General features: G+C 39.7%; 1 protein-coding gene across 2 annotated transcripts in view; it reads left to right on the top strand.

Moving 5' to 3' along the window:
- Window positions 1-19,253, top strand: part of LOC112046697 (probable ATP-dependent RNA helicase DHX35) — a 42,208-nt gene extending 22,955 nt beyond the window's left edge. The window contains exons 3-16 of one of the 2 annotated variants that reach the window (XM_052886801.1): window positions 3,660-3,824; window positions 7,254-7,334; window positions 8,456-8,515; window positions 9,015-9,177; window positions 10,172-10,269; window positions 11,008-11,254; window positions 12,238-12,379; window positions 14,149-14,268; window positions 14,863-15,029; window positions 16,064-16,191; window positions 16,993-17,136; window positions 17,558-17,648; window positions 18,213-18,363; window positions 19,000-19,253. In XM_052886801.1, coding sequence (XP_052742761.1) covers window positions 3,660-3,824; window positions 7,254-7,334; window positions 8,456-8,515; window positions 9,015-9,177; window positions 10,172-10,269; window positions 11,008-11,254; window positions 12,238-12,379; window positions 14,149-14,268; window positions 14,863-15,029; window positions 16,064-16,191; window positions 16,993-17,136; window positions 17,558-17,648; window positions 18,213-18,363; window positions 19,000-19,114 — 1,872 coding nt within the window. In that variant the 3' untranslated portion in view covers window positions 19,115-19,253. Of the gene's footprint in view, window positions 1-3,659; window positions 3,825-7,253; window positions 7,335-8,455; window positions 8,516-9,014; window positions 9,178-10,171; window positions 10,270-11,007; window positions 11,255-12,237; window positions 12,871-13,043; window positions 13,178-14,148; window positions 14,269-14,862; window positions 15,030-16,063; window positions 16,192-16,992; window positions 17,137-17,557; window positions 17,649-18,212; window positions 18,364-18,999 lie in introns of those variants that run through there. The other variant, XR_008251644.1, reaches the window with a different exon arrangement.
- The last annotated feature ends 2,525 nt before the right edge of the window (window positions 19,254-21,778 follow it).

Below are 21,778 nucleotides of genomic sequence, written 5' to 3'. Positions count from 1 at the left end.
AATTAATGTATTCGAAGCAAAATAGACTCTGGACCAACGACGCAATTAATTAAAAGCTACAAACCGTTTCCGGAGGGTGTGGGTTCAAATACTGTCCGAGCCATGCAACTCGTAACTTTTCAGTTGTGTACATTTTAAGAAATTAAATATCACGTGTATCAAACGGTAAAGTAAAAACATCGTGAGGAAACCTGCATACCAGAGAATTTTCTCAATTCTCTGCGTGTGTGAAGTCTGCCAATCCGCATTGGGCCAGCGTGGTGAACTACTAGCCTAACCCCTCTCATTCTGAGAGGAGACTCGAGCTCAGCAGTGAACCAAATGTGGGTTGATAATGATGATGATGATTGATGATGATGATGTGGGATGATATTTTCCAGTTTTATGTTGTGTAAGAAACTGTATTTTCATTCCATTTCACTAATCACTGCATCTATATTAGGTACACTCGTCAAGATAACACCTAAAATGAAAACGCAAGATAAAGTAAAGAAAATCATTTGGTTACACCAATAGATATGTTATAACAGGCCATTTGGCTGAACACACAAGTGGGCCAAAATGCCTTTGCCAAATGGAATTCCCTTAATTCGTGCAATAAAATCCTTGGCAAGGGTTTGCGTTCAATTAGAAGACTTGAATAATTCGAGTGGACTAAGAGCATGCGCTGCCAGACATACCTAACTTCATGACATCCCGTAAAATATCAACACCATCATCATCGTCCACTGCAGGGCATAGGCCTTTTGTAGGGACTTCCAAACATCACGATCTTGAGCCGCCTTCATTCAGCTAATCTCTGCGACTTGCTTGATATAAAATATTTATATATAGATAGTAGATACTTATCAAAAAACTATGTTTTATACTTACCAGACACGAGAAATCTGCTTTCTTTTATAGCCACGGTTTCAAACGCCATAATTGAAGAAAGAAAGAAAGAAAGAAAATAAATTTATTCATATCTAAAAGTTACAGACAGTCAATAAATGTATTATCCTTATTAATTGAGTACCGTAATTACCTATGGTAGAAGCATAATAGGCTGACAAAATTGCAGCTTTAATAAATCTTGTTATCGTAGGCTATCGTTCTAGAGAAGCGATTCCTCAAAGTGGTGGAAGACTCCGCGGGGGTCTACGTTGACGTGACATAAAAAAGGGTGTTCACAATTCGTAAGTAAGACACGAGGTCCACGAAAATTTATCTGGTTTCATACCGAATGGGGAGTTTTCTAAATAAAATAATTGTTAATTGATTGCTTCCTTGTGCTGTAAGTAGATATCAAAAATTAAAGTTGGCTGAATTAAGTTTTTGTCTGGACAATTTTACTTTTGCTCATCGCAGCTTATCACAATTTTTTTTGAAAACTGTTATTTTGTGGTGGCTATTGATTCAGCTGCAACGAAAATATCCATCGGTGAATCTAATCACATATTTTTTCGACTTTGGTCTATGAGAAAAAATTTTTGGGAACCTCTGCTCTAGAGTGTCTATAGCTCAACGGTGCACAAGCCGGATAATCAGGGATGTGATTCCGTTATTTTATACACGTCGATGTAATATCGCCAATAACAAGTTTTATTACAATTTGATCTTTATTTAAGTATATGGGATGCCAAAATAAAATGTCACGAAAAACGAAGTTGCCATGGAAATGAGCGATGTAAAATCGCTGTAACCTTACAGAATCCAGGGGCTGATCATTATCATGAACATCTATAGTGGTCGCTATAACATCAAACATTATTGCCCTAAGCCTGATTAAGTAGTGTTGTGGGTTTAAGCTCCAGATACCTTCTCCCATAAGGAAATAGGCCTGGCCAGATTCTGGATCGTTAAAATAAGCATGATTATGAGGATAATGATTATGTTATTTGGTATAGGTATTATTTTTAATTTGCTGATAACCAACGATATTTTATACTATAGATGTGTTACGTGCCTACAAAATCACTGCAAAAAGTGATCCGAATTTAGATGCTTCACTGAGCGCACATATAAACAATTTTGTATTTAATTCAATTGTATATTTTTGTACTCCACAACGCGTCGTGCGCAGTTTCATTAGAGACATAACACGAATTTCGCCATGTGCATGTTTTACAGTGACCACAACTCGTTGTGAGCTATTTCCGCTCACTGAGCGTTTTCGATCTTTGAGCGTAACATATTTACAGTTCCTAAACACACAACTCGACATTGTATATAATATTAAGGTATAAATAAGTTTCGTTGTTTACTTTGCGACTCAATGAAATTAAGACAATTAACCACTTTTGTTCGCCTCAGCTTTGACGCACTAGTGACATATCTCTATTGTAAAATCTTTGCTGATAACACAGTAATTATACAAGTAGTAGTCCACGAGTTTATTCATAAAAAAAACATTTTTAATATAGTCATGGCATTTTTTCATTATTTAAATGTTACATTGATTTTGTTAAATGAATATTAAAGGTAATCCTTTCTGTCGAATTTCTGGAGTTTACTAGTTTAGCTGTGGAAATGTAACACAGACATGTTTTCGCATTTATAATATACTAGCCGACGCCCGCGACTTCGTCCGCGTGAAACTCGAAGTAAACTTTCAACTACCCCTATCCTACCCCTAGCCTAAGCCTACCCCTACCCTACTCCTACCTACCCCTACCCTACTTTTCTGGTTGATTTTTTACACCTTGTGTCCGAAAAACCGAAATATCTTACGGAACCCTATTTTTTTCCAAAATAAAATTTAACCTATGTTACTTGTGGATATTGTAGATTTCGAATGGTGAAAGAATTTTTAAAATCGGTCCAGTAGTTTTTGAGCCTATTCATTACAATCAAACAAACAAACATACAAACAAAGTTTTCCTCTTTATAATATTGGTATAGAATATAGGAAGTGTGTCATTAAAAAAAATTACACTTGTAATCTGTATCGGTATTTACATGCATGCGGCGCAGGCGCAACGATGATGTCACTGGAACATGTGTGTGCTATAAAAATAAAAACTAACTTGCACGCGAGGATTGTTTTTTTCTTTGTATCTATTCTCAGTAGAACTTTACGTTCGAACTGTTATATAAATATCCATGAATGAATGAGTTTATGGTTGAACTAGCTGACGCCTCGCGGTTTCACCCGCGTGGTTCCCGTTCCCGTAGGAATACGGAGATAATAAATAGCCTATAGCCTTCCTTGATAAATGGGCTATCTAACACAACAAAACCCAGGACCTCGGTCTTGTAAATCCACCGCGCATATCACTGTGCCACGGAGGCCGTCAAATCACCACACTACCAACGTAGATAACTAAAAAGGAAAAAAGAACAACTCAGCAGTATCTCATAGTCTGACCCAGATTCGAATCTAGGATCTCGTGATCGAAAACCACTTACGCTAACCAACGTTATTATTATGATGAATCTATACTAATATTATAGAGCAGAAGAGTTTGTTGGTTTGAACGCGCTAATCTCAGGAACTGGTCCGATTTGAAAAATTCTTTCAGTGTTAGATAGCCCCTTTGTCGAGGAAGGTTATAGGCTATTTTTTTAACCACGGGGTTGGTGTGGTGGGGATAAAATTGGGTGGGTGGTGGGTGGTTGGGAATAAACGTTTACTAGTTTGACCATATTTCTAAATTGATGTATTTTATAACATTTTCCAGTACCTCCACGAGATCGGGCACAGGGTGTGTGTGACGCAGCCGCGCGTCGCCGCCGCGCTGTCGCTCGCGAGCCGCGTGGCGGACGAGCGCGGCGAGCCGCTCGGCGAGCGTGTTGGCTACGCGGCCGCCATGACCTCAGCGCGCACCGTCGACACCGGCATAGTGGTGATTCTCAAACTATCATCAATCAATACATCATCATTAACGAATAACGACACATATTCGGCTCACTGTTAAGCACGAGTCTCCTCAGAATGGGTAAGACTAATAGTCCATCACGCTGGCCCAATGCGGTTTGGTAGACTTTACACATGTAGAGAATTGAGAAAATTCTCAGATGTGCAGGTTCCTCGCGATGTTTTTCCTACACCGTTTGAGATACGAGATTTATATTTTTTTAAATGCGCTGAAAAGTTTGAGCTGCATGACCCGGACTGGATTCGAACTTACACCCTGCGAATCGAAGGTGGAGGTTCATATCCATTGTGCTATCAAGGCTCACGCAATCTACACATCAATACATATAAATAAAATTAAAATGTATGTCTATGATTTAACCACTGCTTATACCTACCTACTCGTTAAATTACACGATACAAAAACACAAACAAGCTTTTTTAATTTTATAATTGACCATGATGCAATCATAAAAATTATATTCAAAAATTGGTAATCGTTTTTATCGTACTATTATCTAGTTTAAAAAAAAATTTAATTGGAATTTAAAAAAAAATATTTCGGTAAATACATATCAGGTTTTTGTTAAAAACCAATGAAGTTACATAACATAGATTTTATTGAACGTGTAGTCAAAAGTCGACATCAATTACTTTAGCATAAGGTCAGGGTTAATTTGTACCACACTGTCCTGTCCAATAAATCGAAATACCTATTTCTGGCCAATACTCATTAGAAAGGATAATAAATCATAATCCAAGGTTCTTTTTTTATTTGGTACTAAAATATTGAATTATCGCTTTATCGTGCACAGGGCAGCGTATTGTATGGACTAAGAGCCTGTCTCAGCCAGACCTTCCTTGAATTATAGAAGCTGAAAGTTCATGTTGGTAACTTATTAGTTGGGTACAATACGTATGGTAAATCTACTATAGGCAAGGAAGAAGTTTGGGTCTTAGTTTTGGAAGGAGCCGGTTTCAAGGACATAGATTCTGAAAAGTATAAATATATAATGTATTTTTTTTTATTTTTTCATGGGAAATCATAGCCCCAGTCTCTAGACATTTGGTTTCGTGGCAACCTTTGCTAGAGAGACCATAGATTGATTTTTTTTTTAATCTTTATTTTATATTGGCATTTTGCCTTTATAACAATTCTAATATAATTTAATTAACTTACTTAATACTTTTTCTTATGTTATTGTTATACGAAATACGTTTTATACTTAAACGGCTGGTTTGAACCCTTGAAACCTACCTCCGAATGCCACCACGGTCCAATTTCCACAATCGCATACCGTACTGACTATATTTTGTATGAACATGAGCTAATCAATTTACAGCTGTCATAAAATTACGAAAGTCTAAACTTCGCAGGCCCTTATAATGATAATACTATAATATAGCAATCATAAAGTCCAGCGGGCAAACGCTAAAGAGATAGACCGTACTCTAAATGAGGCCTTTGGCGTATAGAAGTCAACCCAGAGAAAAGCGCAGCCGTGCTTTTCACTGGCAAAGCAGTCTCCCGTCTCAAGTCCGGACTCAAAGAAGTCTCCCTTTACGGAGCACCCATCCCCTGGCAACGTACTGCCAAGTACCTAGGCGTCACCTTCGATAACCGCGAGAAAAAAGGCCGCATACGTAATGCACCGTTACGCTATGATAAATAAGAAAAGTAAATTGTCCCTCCGCTCAAAGCTAACGCTTTATAAAACTACGATCCGTCCGATCTTAACCTACGCTAGTGTAGTGTTTGCCCACCGTCCCAAAGCGACCCTTAGGCCGCTTCAAACCCTACAAAATCGTTTTCTGCGTCAAATCACGGGCGCGCCGTGGTTCTTACGGAATAATGACCTCCATAGAGATCTAGAATTACCGACAATAGCTAAGTACATGAAACAGCTCTCTCAAAACTATTTTGACAGAGCTGCCTTCCATCCCAACCAACTAGTGGTTGAGGCCTGCAATTACACTCCCAACCTAAACGCTAACTGCAAGCAGAGGCGTCCCAAGAACGTCCTTTACGATCCAGACGATGACATAACAACCGACAATGCTTCCCAGGCAACACAATCACAAGCTGCACAGCGTCTTCGCCGGCGAAGACGAGGTCCCCGATATCTAACGTCACCCGGACGTGGGTTTTCTAACTCACGATCTTGGGGGCGTCCGGACTGATTCACTCAGGTCACGGTTACCTCCTCCAGAATGGCCCTCTAAGCCGAGGTCCGAGTCTCATAGGAGACGCCCTTAGAGAGCCGTTCCGTCCTCTATCTTTCTTTCAGCCTTCGGGTCACATCAGGCGATGCTTCTGCGCTCGCCCAACCCCCCCGGTGACGCCGTAGTGGTTCCGCAGGGAGCTATCGGCACCTACTCAGACAGAAAAAAAAAAAAAATCTAAATGAGACGATGATATTAAAAAAATTGCAGGCCCACAATGACTACAAATCCGGGAAAAATAATGACCAGGAAAAATGGAAATCTTTGGAGGAGGCCTTTACCTGAGGGGTTCCAGCAAACATTGTAAAATTTTTAATTGAATACCTACTCTATAATAGTTACATTCTAATCTATTATAGGTTAAAAGGCTTTTTTATTTCATTTTATTTTTTTCATTTTTTTATTTTATTTTATAGCAATCATACGCCAGTGATACCACGATGCAGAACTATGCATTATAATTTAACACTGTGTCAAAAAATGTGTTCACTATAAACTCATTCACACCATTTTATATTTCGTGCGTCTAACAAGCATGAGCTAAAAACCAAAACTGTGGGTGGGCTTACATAGTTTTGTATTTGAACCTTATTTCTAATGTAGTAGAGAATGAATTTACTTGGCAATTTTGTGTCAAGGGCTCAGCTAACGGTACCAAAGGGCATTCATGACGTAAACATTTTTAGAATTCGACCTCGAAACCGTCTTTTGGTTAAGGTTAACAGTAATTTTTAACTGACTGAGTGACGTACAAGAGTAGTGAAGTTTTATTTAGTCTATTTGTATCATAGATATTATATTCTACAAATATTATGCTAAGTATTGATGTATGGATGTTTGTTACACTTTCACGCAAAAGTATTGAACGGATTTGGCTCAAAATTTCGAATTAAGATAGGTACATTGAAATAACACATTACTATAGTCTGGCAAGTTGGTTGATAACACTCCCATGATATGCGGACGACGGGGGGAAAGATTGCGCTGGTATAAAATCGGAAGTGACGTGCATCAGTCGTGGGTTTTTCATTCTTCGCTACACGCCTCCCGGCCCGCGTGGAAAATCAGGAGTGTTACGAACGAAATTGCCAAGCTATACATATACATATATAGATGGTTCTTAGCTATGATGATAGAAGCCTCAGTTTTTGTGTCTGGAGTTACCTGATTTTTTTATGAATTGTTTAATTTCCAGTTCATGACAGAAGGCGTACTTCTGAGGGAGATGTTCGCGTCGCCATTGCTGATGCAGTATTCCTGCATCGTTTTGGACGAGGTAACAATATTAAAATACGTTTTCATAAGTCTGTTATCGCCGCGTTGCAACAACTTGCGGTACGGACGGCTTCAGTGTGCCCGTGGCGTTCGAGCCGTCCACATACGTTACTTGGGATAGGCGGGGAGAGTGACTTGAGTGGAAAAGGGGAGTTTGTTAACTGTCAAAAACGCCTTATACCCTGCACACAACGTTCACAAGTGCGTGACTTCACTCAAGGTCATTCTCTGCCATGCTAGGGTCTTATATTGGTTACAGTTTGATTTGATAATTAAGTTGTCCTGACAAATGTTGTGAATCATAACCTTTGTTCGACATTAATTTTCTTAATTTTGTAAACCCTTTTGAGTCTGCTAAAAAGTCTGGATGTCTAAGCTATTTGTACTTTTTATATTTTTTACTATTTTTTAATTACTTGACGAAGTTAAAACATTCTTTCCTATACTACAGCCCTTCACGATGTGTGCTCTTTACCAATAAACAAATTAAAAATGAGGGTATAAATCACACCTAATGTGTCTCTAACTGTCTACTATCTACCTATCAGGGAACATAGTAGTAATTTCCGCCAGTTGTCGAAGCCATTCAGCGCATTTTTGGTAACTTTGTTATGAATAAACATAGAAACCTAAATTTTCAATGATCAAGAGTGTAAACCATATAATATGTAAGATGTATTCTTAAATAGTCCTGTTGTACAAAAACTACAATGGTGGTTGCAAGAACTGTGATACTACGAGATATGCACAAGAGCTACTATTGAATTGTACCGAACTATTAAAAAATATAAATAATATTATAGAGAGTCGGTTTTTGAAGTGATACTGCTATGATAAATAGGTACCTACATAACCGCCCACTTTTATTCCTTCCCGTTAATATTAAATTTATCTGTCGGACAAACGGAAATATGTATCAAATGGTTATCTTATAATTATTTAGCTCCACGGTTTAGTGGAGTGAATTCTAAAAGTGTCTTGAGTTTGACCCCCATCCATTGGACTATTGGAAAGACTCCTGTCTTACACACTTTTTCTTTGGAGTTTAGGTAACACATGATTTTTTCTTTATTGATTTTGAAAGATTTTTTTGTAGGTATATAACTAATTTTGGTTTTCCAGGTCCACGAAAGATCACAAATGACAGATGTCCTGATGGGATTGTTAAAAAAGATTGCAAAGGTTAGTAAAAATTCACAATTAAAAGGCTTTATTTAAGACTAGCAGACGCCGCTTGTAATTCCCGTTTCTGTGATAATACGAGGATAAAATATAGCCTGTAACACTCGTAAATAACGTGGCTTTCTAGTGGTAAGGGAATTTTCAAAATCGGTTCTCTAGACCCAGAAATTCACGCCTACAACCTCACAAAATCACAAACTTTTGTGTGTTTATGTCGTTTAAAATCGTTTTAAAAATATTTTTCTAACAAATTAATCTGCTCGATATTCAGGAGATCATAATCAGATCGTCTTTTTCTTGTTGGACCATCATTTAAGTAACTTTTTTCAAAAAAAGAGTTACTTAAATGATGGTTAAGAAAAACGATCATCTCAATCGGCCAATCTGTCTTCGAGTAATCGGTGCACAAACCTGAAAAAAAAAAAATCAAGTATTTTTTTGTAGTCTTTTAAAAACATTCGTAAATAAGCTTATTTTAATAACTTCATTAATATTTCAGAAAAGAAAAAACCTCAAGATCGTGGTGTCATCAGCGACCATGGACGCGGATTTCCTGAAGGATTTCTTTAATTTGAAGGACAATAAGGACAAGAGCAGAAGCACGTCTGTCGTGATGGCCATGCGCGGCAGGACGCACCCCATCGACGTGTTGTATGTTCAAGGTAAGGAAAGTTACGGAACCCAAAAAAATCTTTTTAACAAAAATAATCAACCGATTTCAAAATCACAAAAATAAACTAAAATGCGAAAAATAATATCGTATGTGGTAGCACATTCTGATCACTTTGAAGGCGGTGTCAAGCCAGTGGCGAATTAATTAAAGCCGTTTCTGAAAGAATCACGGCATAGAACTGTATGAAAATCCTAAAACTCTATAATTTAAATGGCTTGAGTTAATGCATCTCTGGGTTTTGGCACCACCTTCAAACTGATGAGAAGGTAACACATAGTGCAAGTTGTACACATGGTTTCAATACGTGGGAGTTAAAATATATTCAGTTTATTCTATTTGTAGTATTTGCTGGTATAGTGGCAGTGTATTTCAGTTATCATGTATTAAAATGTCAATTGTCTAACTATCGGGGCTCATGAGATAAAACCTGGTGATCTTTGTGAAGGAACCCTAAAACGACGGTGGCTTGGGATTTTGTGGAACTGGCATTAAATCAACGTGGTAGATTTCTGTGGACAAGGATGTGCACATTAAAACCGACTGTGGTTTGTGTTGCATCATGGTTAGGCTTAATTTCAATATGTATTTTGTAGAATAATAAATCATCATCAATATCATATCAAACAGCCGATGGACGTCCACTGCTGGACATAGGCCTCTTGCATGGACTTCCAAACGTACGACGTAGCATCCAGCGGATCCCCGCAACCCGCTTGATGTCCTCGGTCCACCTAGTGGGGGGTCGACCAACACCGCTTTCTTTGCGGGGTCGCCATTCCAGCACTTTGGGACCCCAACGTCTTTTAGCTCTTCGAACTATGTGGCCTGCCCATTGCCACTTCAGCTTCGCGACTCGCTGAGCTATGTCCGTGACTTCGGTTTGTTTGCGGATTTCTTCATTTCCGATTCGATCACGCAGATATAAATCCGAAGAAATCTGATAAATAAAGTCTATAAAGTAATACATTTTGGACGTTTTACAGAGCCCGTGCCAGATTACGTCAAAGCCACAGTGGATACCATCATAAAAATACACGAAAACGAGCCTTTTGGTGATGTACTGGCGTTCTTGACTTCACAAGTAAGCATACTCACTGTTAACAATTTTTTAAACGTAATATTCAGTAAAACCTTTGAAATTCATTTCATAGTAATAATAACTAACAGACCAACCGTTACTGTTGAGCACGAGTCTACTTTCAGAATGAGAAGGGTTAGACCAATAGTCCACCACGCTTCAAATTCAAAGAAATATCTCAGGTATGCAGGTTTCCTCACGATGTTTTTCTTTCACCGTTTGAGACACGTGATATTTAATTTCTTAAAATGCACACAACTAAAAAGTTGGAGGTGCATGTCCTAGACCGGATTCGAACCCACACCCTCCGGAATCAGAGGCAGAGGTCATAATGCACGGAATATGTCCTACAAATTCCGTGTGCCCATCAACTTGAGGCGCCTCTTAAGCCTCATGTGCCTGTTATTATACTGGCAACCAAGAATTTCAGACCGGAACATAGCAATGCTGCTGGAAAGCAGAAATAAGCATGGCTGTAGTATTTCCCTGACGAAAACTGTCTGTCCCTCTGTCACAAAACTGTTTGGTTGGTGGGAGGCTTTGGCCGCGCCTAGTTACCACCCTACCGACAAAGACGTACCGCCAAGCGATTTAGCTCCTTTCATCTTCCTCCTAACAAGTTAGCCTGCCTACAGCCTAGATTGCATCATCACTTACCATTAGGTGTGATTATAGTCAAGGGCTAACTTGTAATAAATAAAAAAAAAAACGCTCTTCTACTACTGATGTTGTCAATTTCAGGAGGAAATCCTCTCAGCCACAGACACTCTAGAAGCCTACGCCACAGACAACAACGAAAAGAACAAGCACAGAAGACACTTCCCCAGCGGCATAGGTGCTGCCGACATGAGCGTGGTGCCGATGTACGGCAGCCTGCCGCACCACAAGCAGCTGCGCGCCTTCCAGATGGGCGACAGGAACGTGCGCAAGGTGGTGCTGGCCACCAACATCGCGGAGACCAGCGTCACCATACCCGGAGTCGTTTACGGTGAGGCTTCAGCTTACAGCACTTTGAGCCGCTTGAACAGGAGAGAAGAAAGTGATCCTGAGCTCTTTAAGCCACTAAGACAGAAGCGTGAGGAAAGTTGCGCTGGCCAGCATCGTCATATCTGGAGTTGTTTACGGTGAGGCTTTAGCTTACAGCACTTGGAGTCGCTAGACCAGGGGTGGGAAGTGATTCTGGTCAGTGTTAGGTGTTACATTTTGCTTTAAGCACTTTAAGCCACTAAGACAGAAGCATGTCGAAAGTTGTGCTTGCCAGCATCGTCATACCTAGAGTTGTTTACGGTGAGGCTTTAGCTTACAGCACTTTGAGCCACTAGAACTGCAGGAGTGGAAAGTGATCCTGGCCAGCGTTAGGTGTTACTTTTTGCTTTAAGCACTTTAAGCCACTAAGACAGAAGCATGTCGAAAGTTGTGCTTGCCAGCATCGTCATACCTGGAGCTGTTTACGGTAAGGCTTTAGCTTAAAGCTCTTTGAGCCACTAAAACAGGAGAGAAGAAAGTGATTCTGGGCTCTTTAAGCCACTATCACAGAAGCGTGAGGAAAGTTGTGCTGCCCAGCGTCTTCACACCTGGAGTTTATGGTGACGTAGCTTCTACTTTTTACTTTAAGCACTTTAAGCCAATAAAGTAAAAGTGTTAGGAAAGTGGTGCTGGACAGCGTCGTCATGTTTGGAATTGTTTACGATGAGGCTTTAGCTTACAGCACTTTGAGCCACTAGAACAGGAGTGGGAAGTGATCCTGGCCAGTCAGGTGTTACTTTTTGCTTTAAGCACTTTAAGCCACTAAGACAGGAGCGTGAGGAAAGCTTATGCTGATCAGCGTCGCTATACGCATAGTTGTTTTTAGTGACGTAGCTTCTAAGTCTGGATCGTGAGGCCGCTAGTATAAATCTTAGGAGTTTGGCAGTATATACTCAACGAAGCTTAAACTTTGAAAAAACAGCTCAATCGCAATGCTTGTTCCAGTGGTGGATTGCGGTTTCCATAAGCTGCCGCACTTCGAGCCGTCTGTGGGCGTCGAGAGCGTGTCCGTGTGCCCCGTGTCGCGACACAACGCCACGCAACGCGCCGGCCGCGCGGGGCGGACCGGCCCCGGGAAGTGTTACAGGTATACACCGCGCCAGTGTCACCGTCTGTGGGCGTCGAGAGCGTGTCCGAGTGCCCCGTGTCGCGACACAACGCCACGCAACGCGCCGGCCGCGCGGGGCGGACCGGCCCCGGGAAGTGTTACAGGTATACACCGCGCCAGTGTCACCGTCTGTGGGCGTCGAGAGCGTGTCCGAGTGCCCCGTGTCGCGACACAACGCCACGCAACGCGCCGGCCGCGCGGGGCGGACCGGCCCCGGGAAGTGTTACAGGTATACACCGCGCCAGTGTCACCGTCTGTGGGCGTCGAGAGCGTGTCCGAGTGCCCCGTGTCGCGACACAACGCCACGCAACGCGCCGGCCGCGCGGGGCGGACCGGCCCCGGGAAGTGTTACAGGTATACACCGCGCCAGTGTCACCGTCTGTGGGCGTCGAGAGCGTGTCCGAGTGCCCCGTGTCGCGACACAACGCCACGCAACGCGCCGGCCGCGCGGGGCGGACCGGCCCCGGGAAGTGTTAGAAAGAAGAAAGAAAGAAAGAAAATAAGTTTATTCACTTTTTAGTGTCACAAACAGTACATCCTATCTTAGATATTACATGACTGTCTGTGACACCAAACAGAAAGGGTTTACAGCTCAGCATTAGCCGTTCATCGCTGGAAAGCAATGTGCAGCGCTGATTTTCAGCTGTTACAGGTATACACCGCGCCAGTGTCACCGTCTGTGGGCGTCGAGAGCGTGTCCGTGTGCCCCGTGTCGCGACACAACGCCACGCAACGCGCCGGCCGCGCGGGGCGGACCGGCCCCGGGAAGTGTTACAGGTATACACCGCGCCAGTGTCACCGTCTGTGGGCGTCGAGAGCGTGTCCGAGTGCCCCGTGTCGCGACACAACGCCACGCAACGCGCCGGCCGCGCGGGGCGGACCGGCCCCGGGAAGTGTTAGAAAGAAGAAAGAAAGAAAGAAAATAAGTTTATTCACTTTTTAGTGTCACAAACAGTACATCCTATCTTAGATATTACATGACTGTCTGTGACACCAAACAGAAAGGGTTTACAGCTCAGCATTAGCCGTTCATCGCTGGAAAGCAATGTGCAGCGCTGATTTTCAGCTGTTACAGGTATACACCGCGCCAGTGTCACCGTCTGTGGGCGTCGAGAGCGTGTCCGTGTGCCCCGTGTCGCGACACAACGCCACGCAACGCGCCGGCCGCGCGGGGCGGACCGGCCCCGGAAAGTGTTACAGAACAGCTCAAAATCAGAAACTGATTTTGAGTTTAAAGTAGCTCAGAATCAGAAATTGATTTTAAGTTTAAGACAGCTCAGAATCAGAAATTGATTTTGAGTTTAAGACAGTTCAGAATCAGAAATTGATTTTGAGTTTAAGACAGCTCTGAATCAGAAATTGATTTTGAGTTTAAGACAGCTCAGAATCAGAAATTGATTTTGAGTTTAAGACAGCTCAGAATCAGAAATTGATTTTGAGTTTAAGACAGCTCAAAATCAGAAATTGACTTTGAGTTTAAGACAGCTCAGAATCACACAGCAGGCGATGTTAGAGACCTACGCTCGGAGTATTTATTTATTTATATTAAGTTCAAACAATACACTAGTGCCCTTAACAATGTTTGCGACCCCTGGACGCCAATATAATTTATTTCTTCTTGCTGATTTTTTCGAACAAAGAAGTCTTACGAGCTATGAGTAGTAGGATATAAATAAATCTGTTATTTTATTTTATAGTTATTAATTAATCATGATGAACCTGCTCAAAGTGACACCTGTCTTTTACAGACTATACACTGAATCAGATTATGACAACTTACCGCCGAGTGTGCCGCCCGAGATGTGTAGGAGTGATTTATCTTCTATATTGTTGCAATTAAAAGCACTTGGGATACACAATTTGTTAAGGTATGAAACAGTTTTCTTTGGGTTCTATATGTTTTATTTTGTTATGTGAATCTAAAAAATAGTCTTAAATTGTACCATAATAGCAATAACTTGGCCTAACTTTTTGTTTGCGTTAAAAATCGAAAGAAATAAGTGGTATCGATTTAAGGTTTCAAACTGAGCACCTCATGCATCCCAATCCGCTAAAGTTTGACTACTGGATACAAGAGTATTTTGAACTAAAATTGACAGCACCTACACAAATGTCAATAAGACCGCCATTACCAAGTGACAATGTGCGCCATTAAGACATTAGTCTGGGGAACTTCTTTCATGAATAAGACTATACTATTTACTGTATTTATTAATATCTTTTCTGCTATTTACTGCGGTCGTTCGCTTGTTTTTTAAATCAGCTTTTACAAATTTGGAAACGCCGCATTAAACGGGAGAAATATTTTGGCTTATGTGGTAATCCAGGTTATAATGTTCTCTATCTTAATTTCAAACAGACAAATCTGCTCAGTAGTTGCGACGTTAACGAGTAACAAAAATGCATTCAAACATTCGCCTTTAGAATATCAGTGTGATATGATATTTATTTATACATTTTAGGTTCACGTTTCCAACCCCGCCGCCCGCCAAAAGTCTACTGGCGGGGTTGGAGACTCTGTACGCGCTGAAAGCGATAGACAAGGAGGGAGATTTGACTGAAGACTTGGGGGTCAAAATGGCTGAAGTACCCTTAAAGCCTATGTGCGCCAAAATGTTGTGCAGTAGTGGTATGTATTAGCTATTTCATTTTCTTTCTCTACCTCGAAAACTCTTGTTTTACAAGTTTCCGTAGTCATCTACTTTAATTCATGTAATTTCGCCATGTTATTTTGTCTTGTTGCCCACAGTTAGCTTGGAGATTACTACTAGATGGCTGTCACTTTGCATAAAATCGTGTATTTTATAAGATCACTAGAGTGATCTATCACAATAAATCTCAATCAAATCTATTAAATCATTGGAATTCATAGACGTTGTGGGGGTTCCCCCAGGGGATCGCTACTCGCTGAGTGTCGGATTCTCAAACGCATAGTTTAAAATCGACACTCAGCGAGTGAATGGTCCCCTGGGGGTGCCCCTGCAGTGACTAGGAATGTCACTGTTAGACTGAGTTGAAATATGGTACGTACTTTTGAGAGGTTAAGATGGAAAATTAAAATAAAAGTTAAGACATATTAAATGAGTTAAGGGGATGCTGTGAATTGTGCTTAAGGATCTCTATCTCTCTATCTCTCTGCTCGTGTTAACCCCCAATACACTACTCTCGAAATTTATAGAATAACATAGTGTGTAGAAACTTTGCATCGCTTCGTGCAACTTCGCCTCGCCTCGATCAATTTTCCATCGTCGTCGACTGCAGGGGTGTGATTCCGCTATTGTTTACTCGTCGATGCACCTAATATACGCCTATAACAAGTTGTATTATAATTCGAACTTTATATCTATGGGATGCGCAAAATAAAATGTCAATAACAACAAAGTTGCCATGGAAATGAGCGATGTCACATCGCTGTAACTTTACAGAATGCACGGGCAGGACTTCATCGCAGCATCGAAGCGAGTACGTACTATACAGTGCTCGCTACGGATCTTTATATTTGTGAAGTTAGCTGCGGAATGATTTTGCGCATTGGTACAGACGCGAACAATCTCCGTTTGCACCGTTTGCACCTACATTGATTCATTACGCAGTCATTTGTTGCTAACTTCACAAACATAAAGATCGGTGGCGAGGACTGTAGTTGAGGCTCTATATTCGCAGGTGAGTTCGGAGTCATAGACGAGATCCTGTCCGTGGTGTCGATGCTGCAAGTGGACGGCGTGTTCACCAGACACGGCACCGGCAGAGACAACATCGCCGCCAAGATAAGCAGGAGGAATCATTTTGAGGTATCTTCTCCTTCTTCTTGGCCACGAAAGAGCAGTTGCACAGCAGTGTTATTAGGAGATACCAATCAAAAGAATTCAATCATTAAAATGGAAATGGGCGAAGCATATTTCTAGACTAGAGAATGGATGCCTTGAGGCGAAAAGGGGGACGTCAGAATAGGAGATAGAGAGACGTCGTCTTACGAATTAGTGGGTGCTTAAATCCCGAAATAAAAAGTTACGGAAACGTTTTTAATATTAAACAATTTTTGCAATAATTTAAACTGTTTTTGCAATAATTTTAACTAGTTTTGCAATAATTTATTAGATTCAAAGAAATCAATACCTACTCTTCATCAAATAAGTTTTTTTACTTTATTTTTATTTAGTACATATTAGGCATCAGTATCGATCACTAATCACCTAATAGTTATTTTGGAAATATATTTTATGTACAGAATTGACCTCTCTACAGATTTATTATAAGTATAGATATGTGGTAATCCTGGATATAATATTCTCTATCTTAATTTCAAACTGATTATTAGTTTCAAAGAAATCAATACTCTTCTTCAAATAAGTCTTTTTACTTTATTTTTAGTTTGTAGAGTTCATATCGACAAATTTTTAATAGTAATAACTGACAGCACCGTCGCCTATAAACAGAGCTACGCGTAAATATTTTTTATTTGTATAGATACTTTGGTTCAGTACAATATTTATTATAATTGTCTTATATATTAGGTTAATTAAGAATTAAAAAAAAAATTATAACTGTCTTATATAATAGGATTAATATAATTGTCATTTATTATATTTCAGGTAGCTGAGGGAGATATAATAATGTATTTAAATATATTCGATTCATATTCGAAACTGAGGTCGAGTGTAGATGAGAAGAGATCGAAAAAGCTGTGCAAAGACTGGTGTCAGAAGATGTATGTCAATTATAGGGTTATGGAAAAGGTATGGTTTTTAATATGTAAAAACAATAATAAATTGATCAGATGTAATGTAACAACATTCTCCATTTATTTAGTTTGTATTTTGTATTACAATTCACAAATCAGAATACTATTATTCGTATGTCAAAATACGGTTGTTCATAAGTCAGAATACAATTACTCGTAAGTCAAGTCTCTTACTAAGAGTGTAGGTAAGGTTAATAGTGCGACGCGATATCCAGCAGCCAGTGTTTGTCTATGGTCATCAAATCGAGCAAATACCTACCACTTCTCTCCTCATCAATCTAGGGTACCTATTGATCAGACAAAATAATAAAATTGTGAATAAATATCACTACTAATTTATTATTATACTGACGTTCTCCTTAATGTGTACGTCAAATGCGATACTTTCGGTTCATAACTATTATATGTTGTTGCAGGCAGTAGAAATAAGAAATAGTTTAGAAAAACTAGTGAAAAATAAATTTGGTTTGACGAATACGGCTTACGACGGACTGGATTTAATGACAGGTAATTATTTCTCGAATTTGTTTACTTACGGTAGTAAATTTAATATATGGTAGTCATTTTGTAGTAATAGTTTATTATTTTCACAGATTTTTGTTCATATATATCATAATAGCTGTATGTTGTGTCCACTTAAAGTCGTGGAAAGAATACTGACCGCATTTACTCGTTGAATAGCCAGGCTGATCCTTTGCCAGCCCTTCTGTTACCAGTTGTGGCAACTAGTCGCGGTGAAATAATTCGATATTTTGCACTGCAACTCCATAGCCCAAGCAAGGGTTTCGACGGCAAAAGAAACAAATACGTAATTCACCATCAGAGATGCACACGTGGGACACTTAGTTGTTTTGTTTCGACTCCCCGTATTGATTGTCTCCCTAATATAACAGTGAGCCAACGTGTCAACGCAAGTAGCATCTATCAATGAGTCTCATTTCCCAGCGTCAACCCATCAGGTCTCTTGCCATCATCTCGACTTATTTCTGACGACTGGATTGGAAGTGCTTATAGCGGCAAAGGCCTTATTTAATTATTTTTGTCACTAAGTTATTTATGTGTTTGTTACAGCGAAATGCGTGCGTGTAATGAAGGCCGTGCTGTCGGGCCTGTTCCCGCAGGCGGCGTACCTGTCGACGGACGGCTCGTACCGCGGCGTGCGCGGCGCCGAGCTGCACATCAGCCCGGACTCTTGCTTGTATCATACACAACAACCCAAATGGTATGCTTGTATCATACACAATCCAAATGGTACTCTTGTATCATACACAACAATCCAAATGGTATTCTCGTATCATACACAACCCAAATGGGGGCTAAATAAGTGCTTGTGATGACAGCGTGCCTGTACATATTTTTAACAAACTTATTTTACCACCAAAAAGCTTTGCTGTGTTTAGGTCTGAAGGGCATGGTTGTCGATGTAAATACAGATATATACCTAGCAACTATGGCTCAGTTTGATAGATACAGTGCGCCACTTTGCATGCTCTGAGAAGTGTTGGTCTAGTTTATAGGCGATGTTTATCTCCATACTATCAGTTATGTAAGGTCTTGTCATCTGTCATCGGATAAGAAGTAATACGACAGGATATGATTAAAATAGAAGCTGGAAACCTAAGCAGCATAATGCTAGAGACGAAAGAGAAATGAGAAGCTATAAGATTTTATTTGGAAGGAATAATAAGAAATAATAAAGAAACACAGCACGGTGGTACGTAGGCTGGCAGGAACACTGCTTTGGGGGTCAGGAGGGAGGAGTTACTATAAAACAATTGAAATTGAAGTCTTAAATGCCCTATTAGCCACTCTTTTATATACATATGTATATAGTCTTACAGATTGTTTGTCTGTGCAGGGTGGTGTTCGCGAGCGTGCAGAGCGCGAGCGACAAGGTGTGTATGCGCGACATGATGACCATCGACAAGCGCTGGCTGCTGGAGATCGCGCCGCACTACTACCGGGAGACTTGATGCACGAATAATCGTATTTTGATTTACGAATAACCGTATTTTGACGTACGAATAATTGTATTTTGCGGTACGAATAATCGAATTTTGATTTACGAAGAATCGTATTTTGAGTTATGAATAAACGTATTTTTACACGTTATTCATTGTTTTAATTGATTAAGTAGAAGGAATTGATTATCAAAATGTTTTAACATTTACCATTCCAAAGCCAGGACTACCTCCTTATAGGAGAGGGCATATAGAGTGTGTACCCACCACGCTACCTCAATACGGTTTGACGGGCTTAGGGTTTGTCTTCGTAACGATTTTATAACTTTTTGAAAGAAGGAAGAGTATTACGTCATCATTGAATTCTAACTATCAGCTCTTACACTATATTGTTTCTCATATCGTTCGTTAAACGAATGGCGGTCGGCGATAAGGTTATCTTTCTATTGTACGGAATGATATTAACTAGCAACTACATTCGAGTTTGCTCATGAACATGAACTAATAAAAACAGTTTGTGCGAGCAAACTCGGATGTAGCTGCTAAACTTCGTGCGTGCGGGGAAGTGAGGTGCATCAGTCGAGCATTTTTCATTCATCGCTACACTCCCCTCAACCCGCGCGGAAGATCGGGAGTGTTACGAACGAACTTGCCAAGCTATACTCTAATGTAATGGAAAAATATTCGAAACATACAAACATTTCAAATGAATTTTATTAGTAGGTAATTCAAGTCATGAACAATATGTAACATAGCGGAATGTTACACGCGTTCGTTATAACGCCGATAAGTGACTCTTTATCTTAAAACTAGAACATACCCGCGACTGCGTCCGCATGGATATCATATTTTGTATTTAATCTCCTCTTAGCGATGTGATTTTTCGATGATAATTAGATTTGTAATTTTGATGATACAGTATTTGTAGTATTATGAATTAAACTTAAAAAAAATCATATATTACTTACAAAAACTTTGTCATTTTTGTTTTACAGTTGTTGTGGGTACGGACAATACTTTACTTTTAAAATACTTTTAAAGTACTTTTAAGTACTTTTAAAATAATACACTTAATACCTTGATAGGATAAAAAACCAAACCCTTTTCAATGTATGTTAGTTCTCTTTTCTGAACTAAACTAAAATAAATTATGAAAATCTCATCAAAATCGTAAATTTTGTTTTTTACCAATAGCCATAGATTTTCCCAGATAAAAATAAGCTTAGGTATATGTTGCACAATGCCTTTTCAGTAAGACCCATTAAAATCGGTTCATCCGTTCCTAAGACTACCCCGGAAAACAGACAAAGGTTAAAAAAAGAGTTTTGTTTGTGCTTTAGTCATTAACCTCTTCCAAAAGGACGCACAATCATGTAGAAAATTTCACTTAAAAGCTGGCTATTTTTGCTTAGACAGTTTTAGAATTATTGATAAAAAAGATTATACCTAAAGGCCTTTAAATATAGTCCTATATTCAATAAAATTCCAAATTCAGAGCAAATTCAACCTTAAGTGTTGAGTTTAAGGTTGAATTTGCTAATGCGACTACTTGAAATGAGCACCAAGAAGTTGTGTTTGGTACTCATTGAGTGGGGCCGTTTTTTGGTCGCTGAATGTGCATCCACTTTTTAATAGGATAACAAATAAATTAAGATAACACAGTTTAGTACTTCTAGTTTATCTATGTTACATTGATGTATTGATAATATGACTCGAATCCAGAAACAGTTTTTTTGAAGTAAGTTTAAAACTGAAACAAACTTTAAAGGTTATTCTTTAAAGGTATTTCTGATACTACTATTTTAAGACTTGAGTGTTTGTAACAAAACTCAATCAAACTTACAAACAGACACTGTCATGTTATTTACATACAGTATTCGTCTTACAATATAACGAATGATTGCGTAACGACTAACACGCGGTCGTTATAACGCCGCCGCTGATTATATTACGTCAACATCAGTATATCACTGCTAAGTACATAAAGCCTTATCTAACACCGCAAAATACCGCAAAGATGGACTTTGGTATTGAAATACTTAGTTGTTATCAAACGCGTGATTTGATTCACAGAATTTCCATAAAATCCGTAGGCATTTCTGAAAAACTTTATCTATGTAGGTATGCAATGTTATGTACCTATACTGAGCCAGCTCGAGACAGACACGTCCACCGAGGGATCCGTAGGTACAAATTACCAGAAAAAATATATAAGAGTATCCGGACACGCTCAAGCATCGCTTTGACTTATGGCGCTGCCCTTGCTTCTTCCCGACCCTTACATTACTTCAACCTACCCTAAGGTGCTGCCCAATGACAATAGTTCAGGAGTCGGAAAAACAACGTAACACGTAATTTATAATATAAAAAAATTAAGATGATAAGATTACCTAAAATAATTGTACCTAAGTACCTACATGATTATCTAATGATTTTAAATTTATTTCGTGGTTGTTCATTATGAATATTATTTAAACGGGTACATACCACGATAAAACGACGAGATTTTTAATGTCGATATTTCGACCCAGTTGCATGGATCGTGGTCCGTTTCAGTTCCGTCTTGACCACGATCCATGCAACTGGGTTGAAATATTGACATTAAAAATCTCGTCGTTTTTTCGTGGTATGTACCCGTTTAAATAATATTCAAACATGATTATCATCATTAATAGC

The sequence above is a fragment of the Bicyclus anynana genome, chromosome 18 (assembly GCF_947172395.1).
Source record: "Bicyclus anynana chromosome 18, ilBicAnyn1.1, whole genome shotgun sequence".
Lineage (NCBI taxonomy): Eukaryota > Metazoa > Arthropoda > Insecta > Lepidoptera > Nymphalidae > Bicyclus > Bicyclus anynana.
The sequence above is the reverse complement of the archived record's forward strand: the minus strand, read 5'-3'. Positions and strand labels throughout refer to the sequence as shown.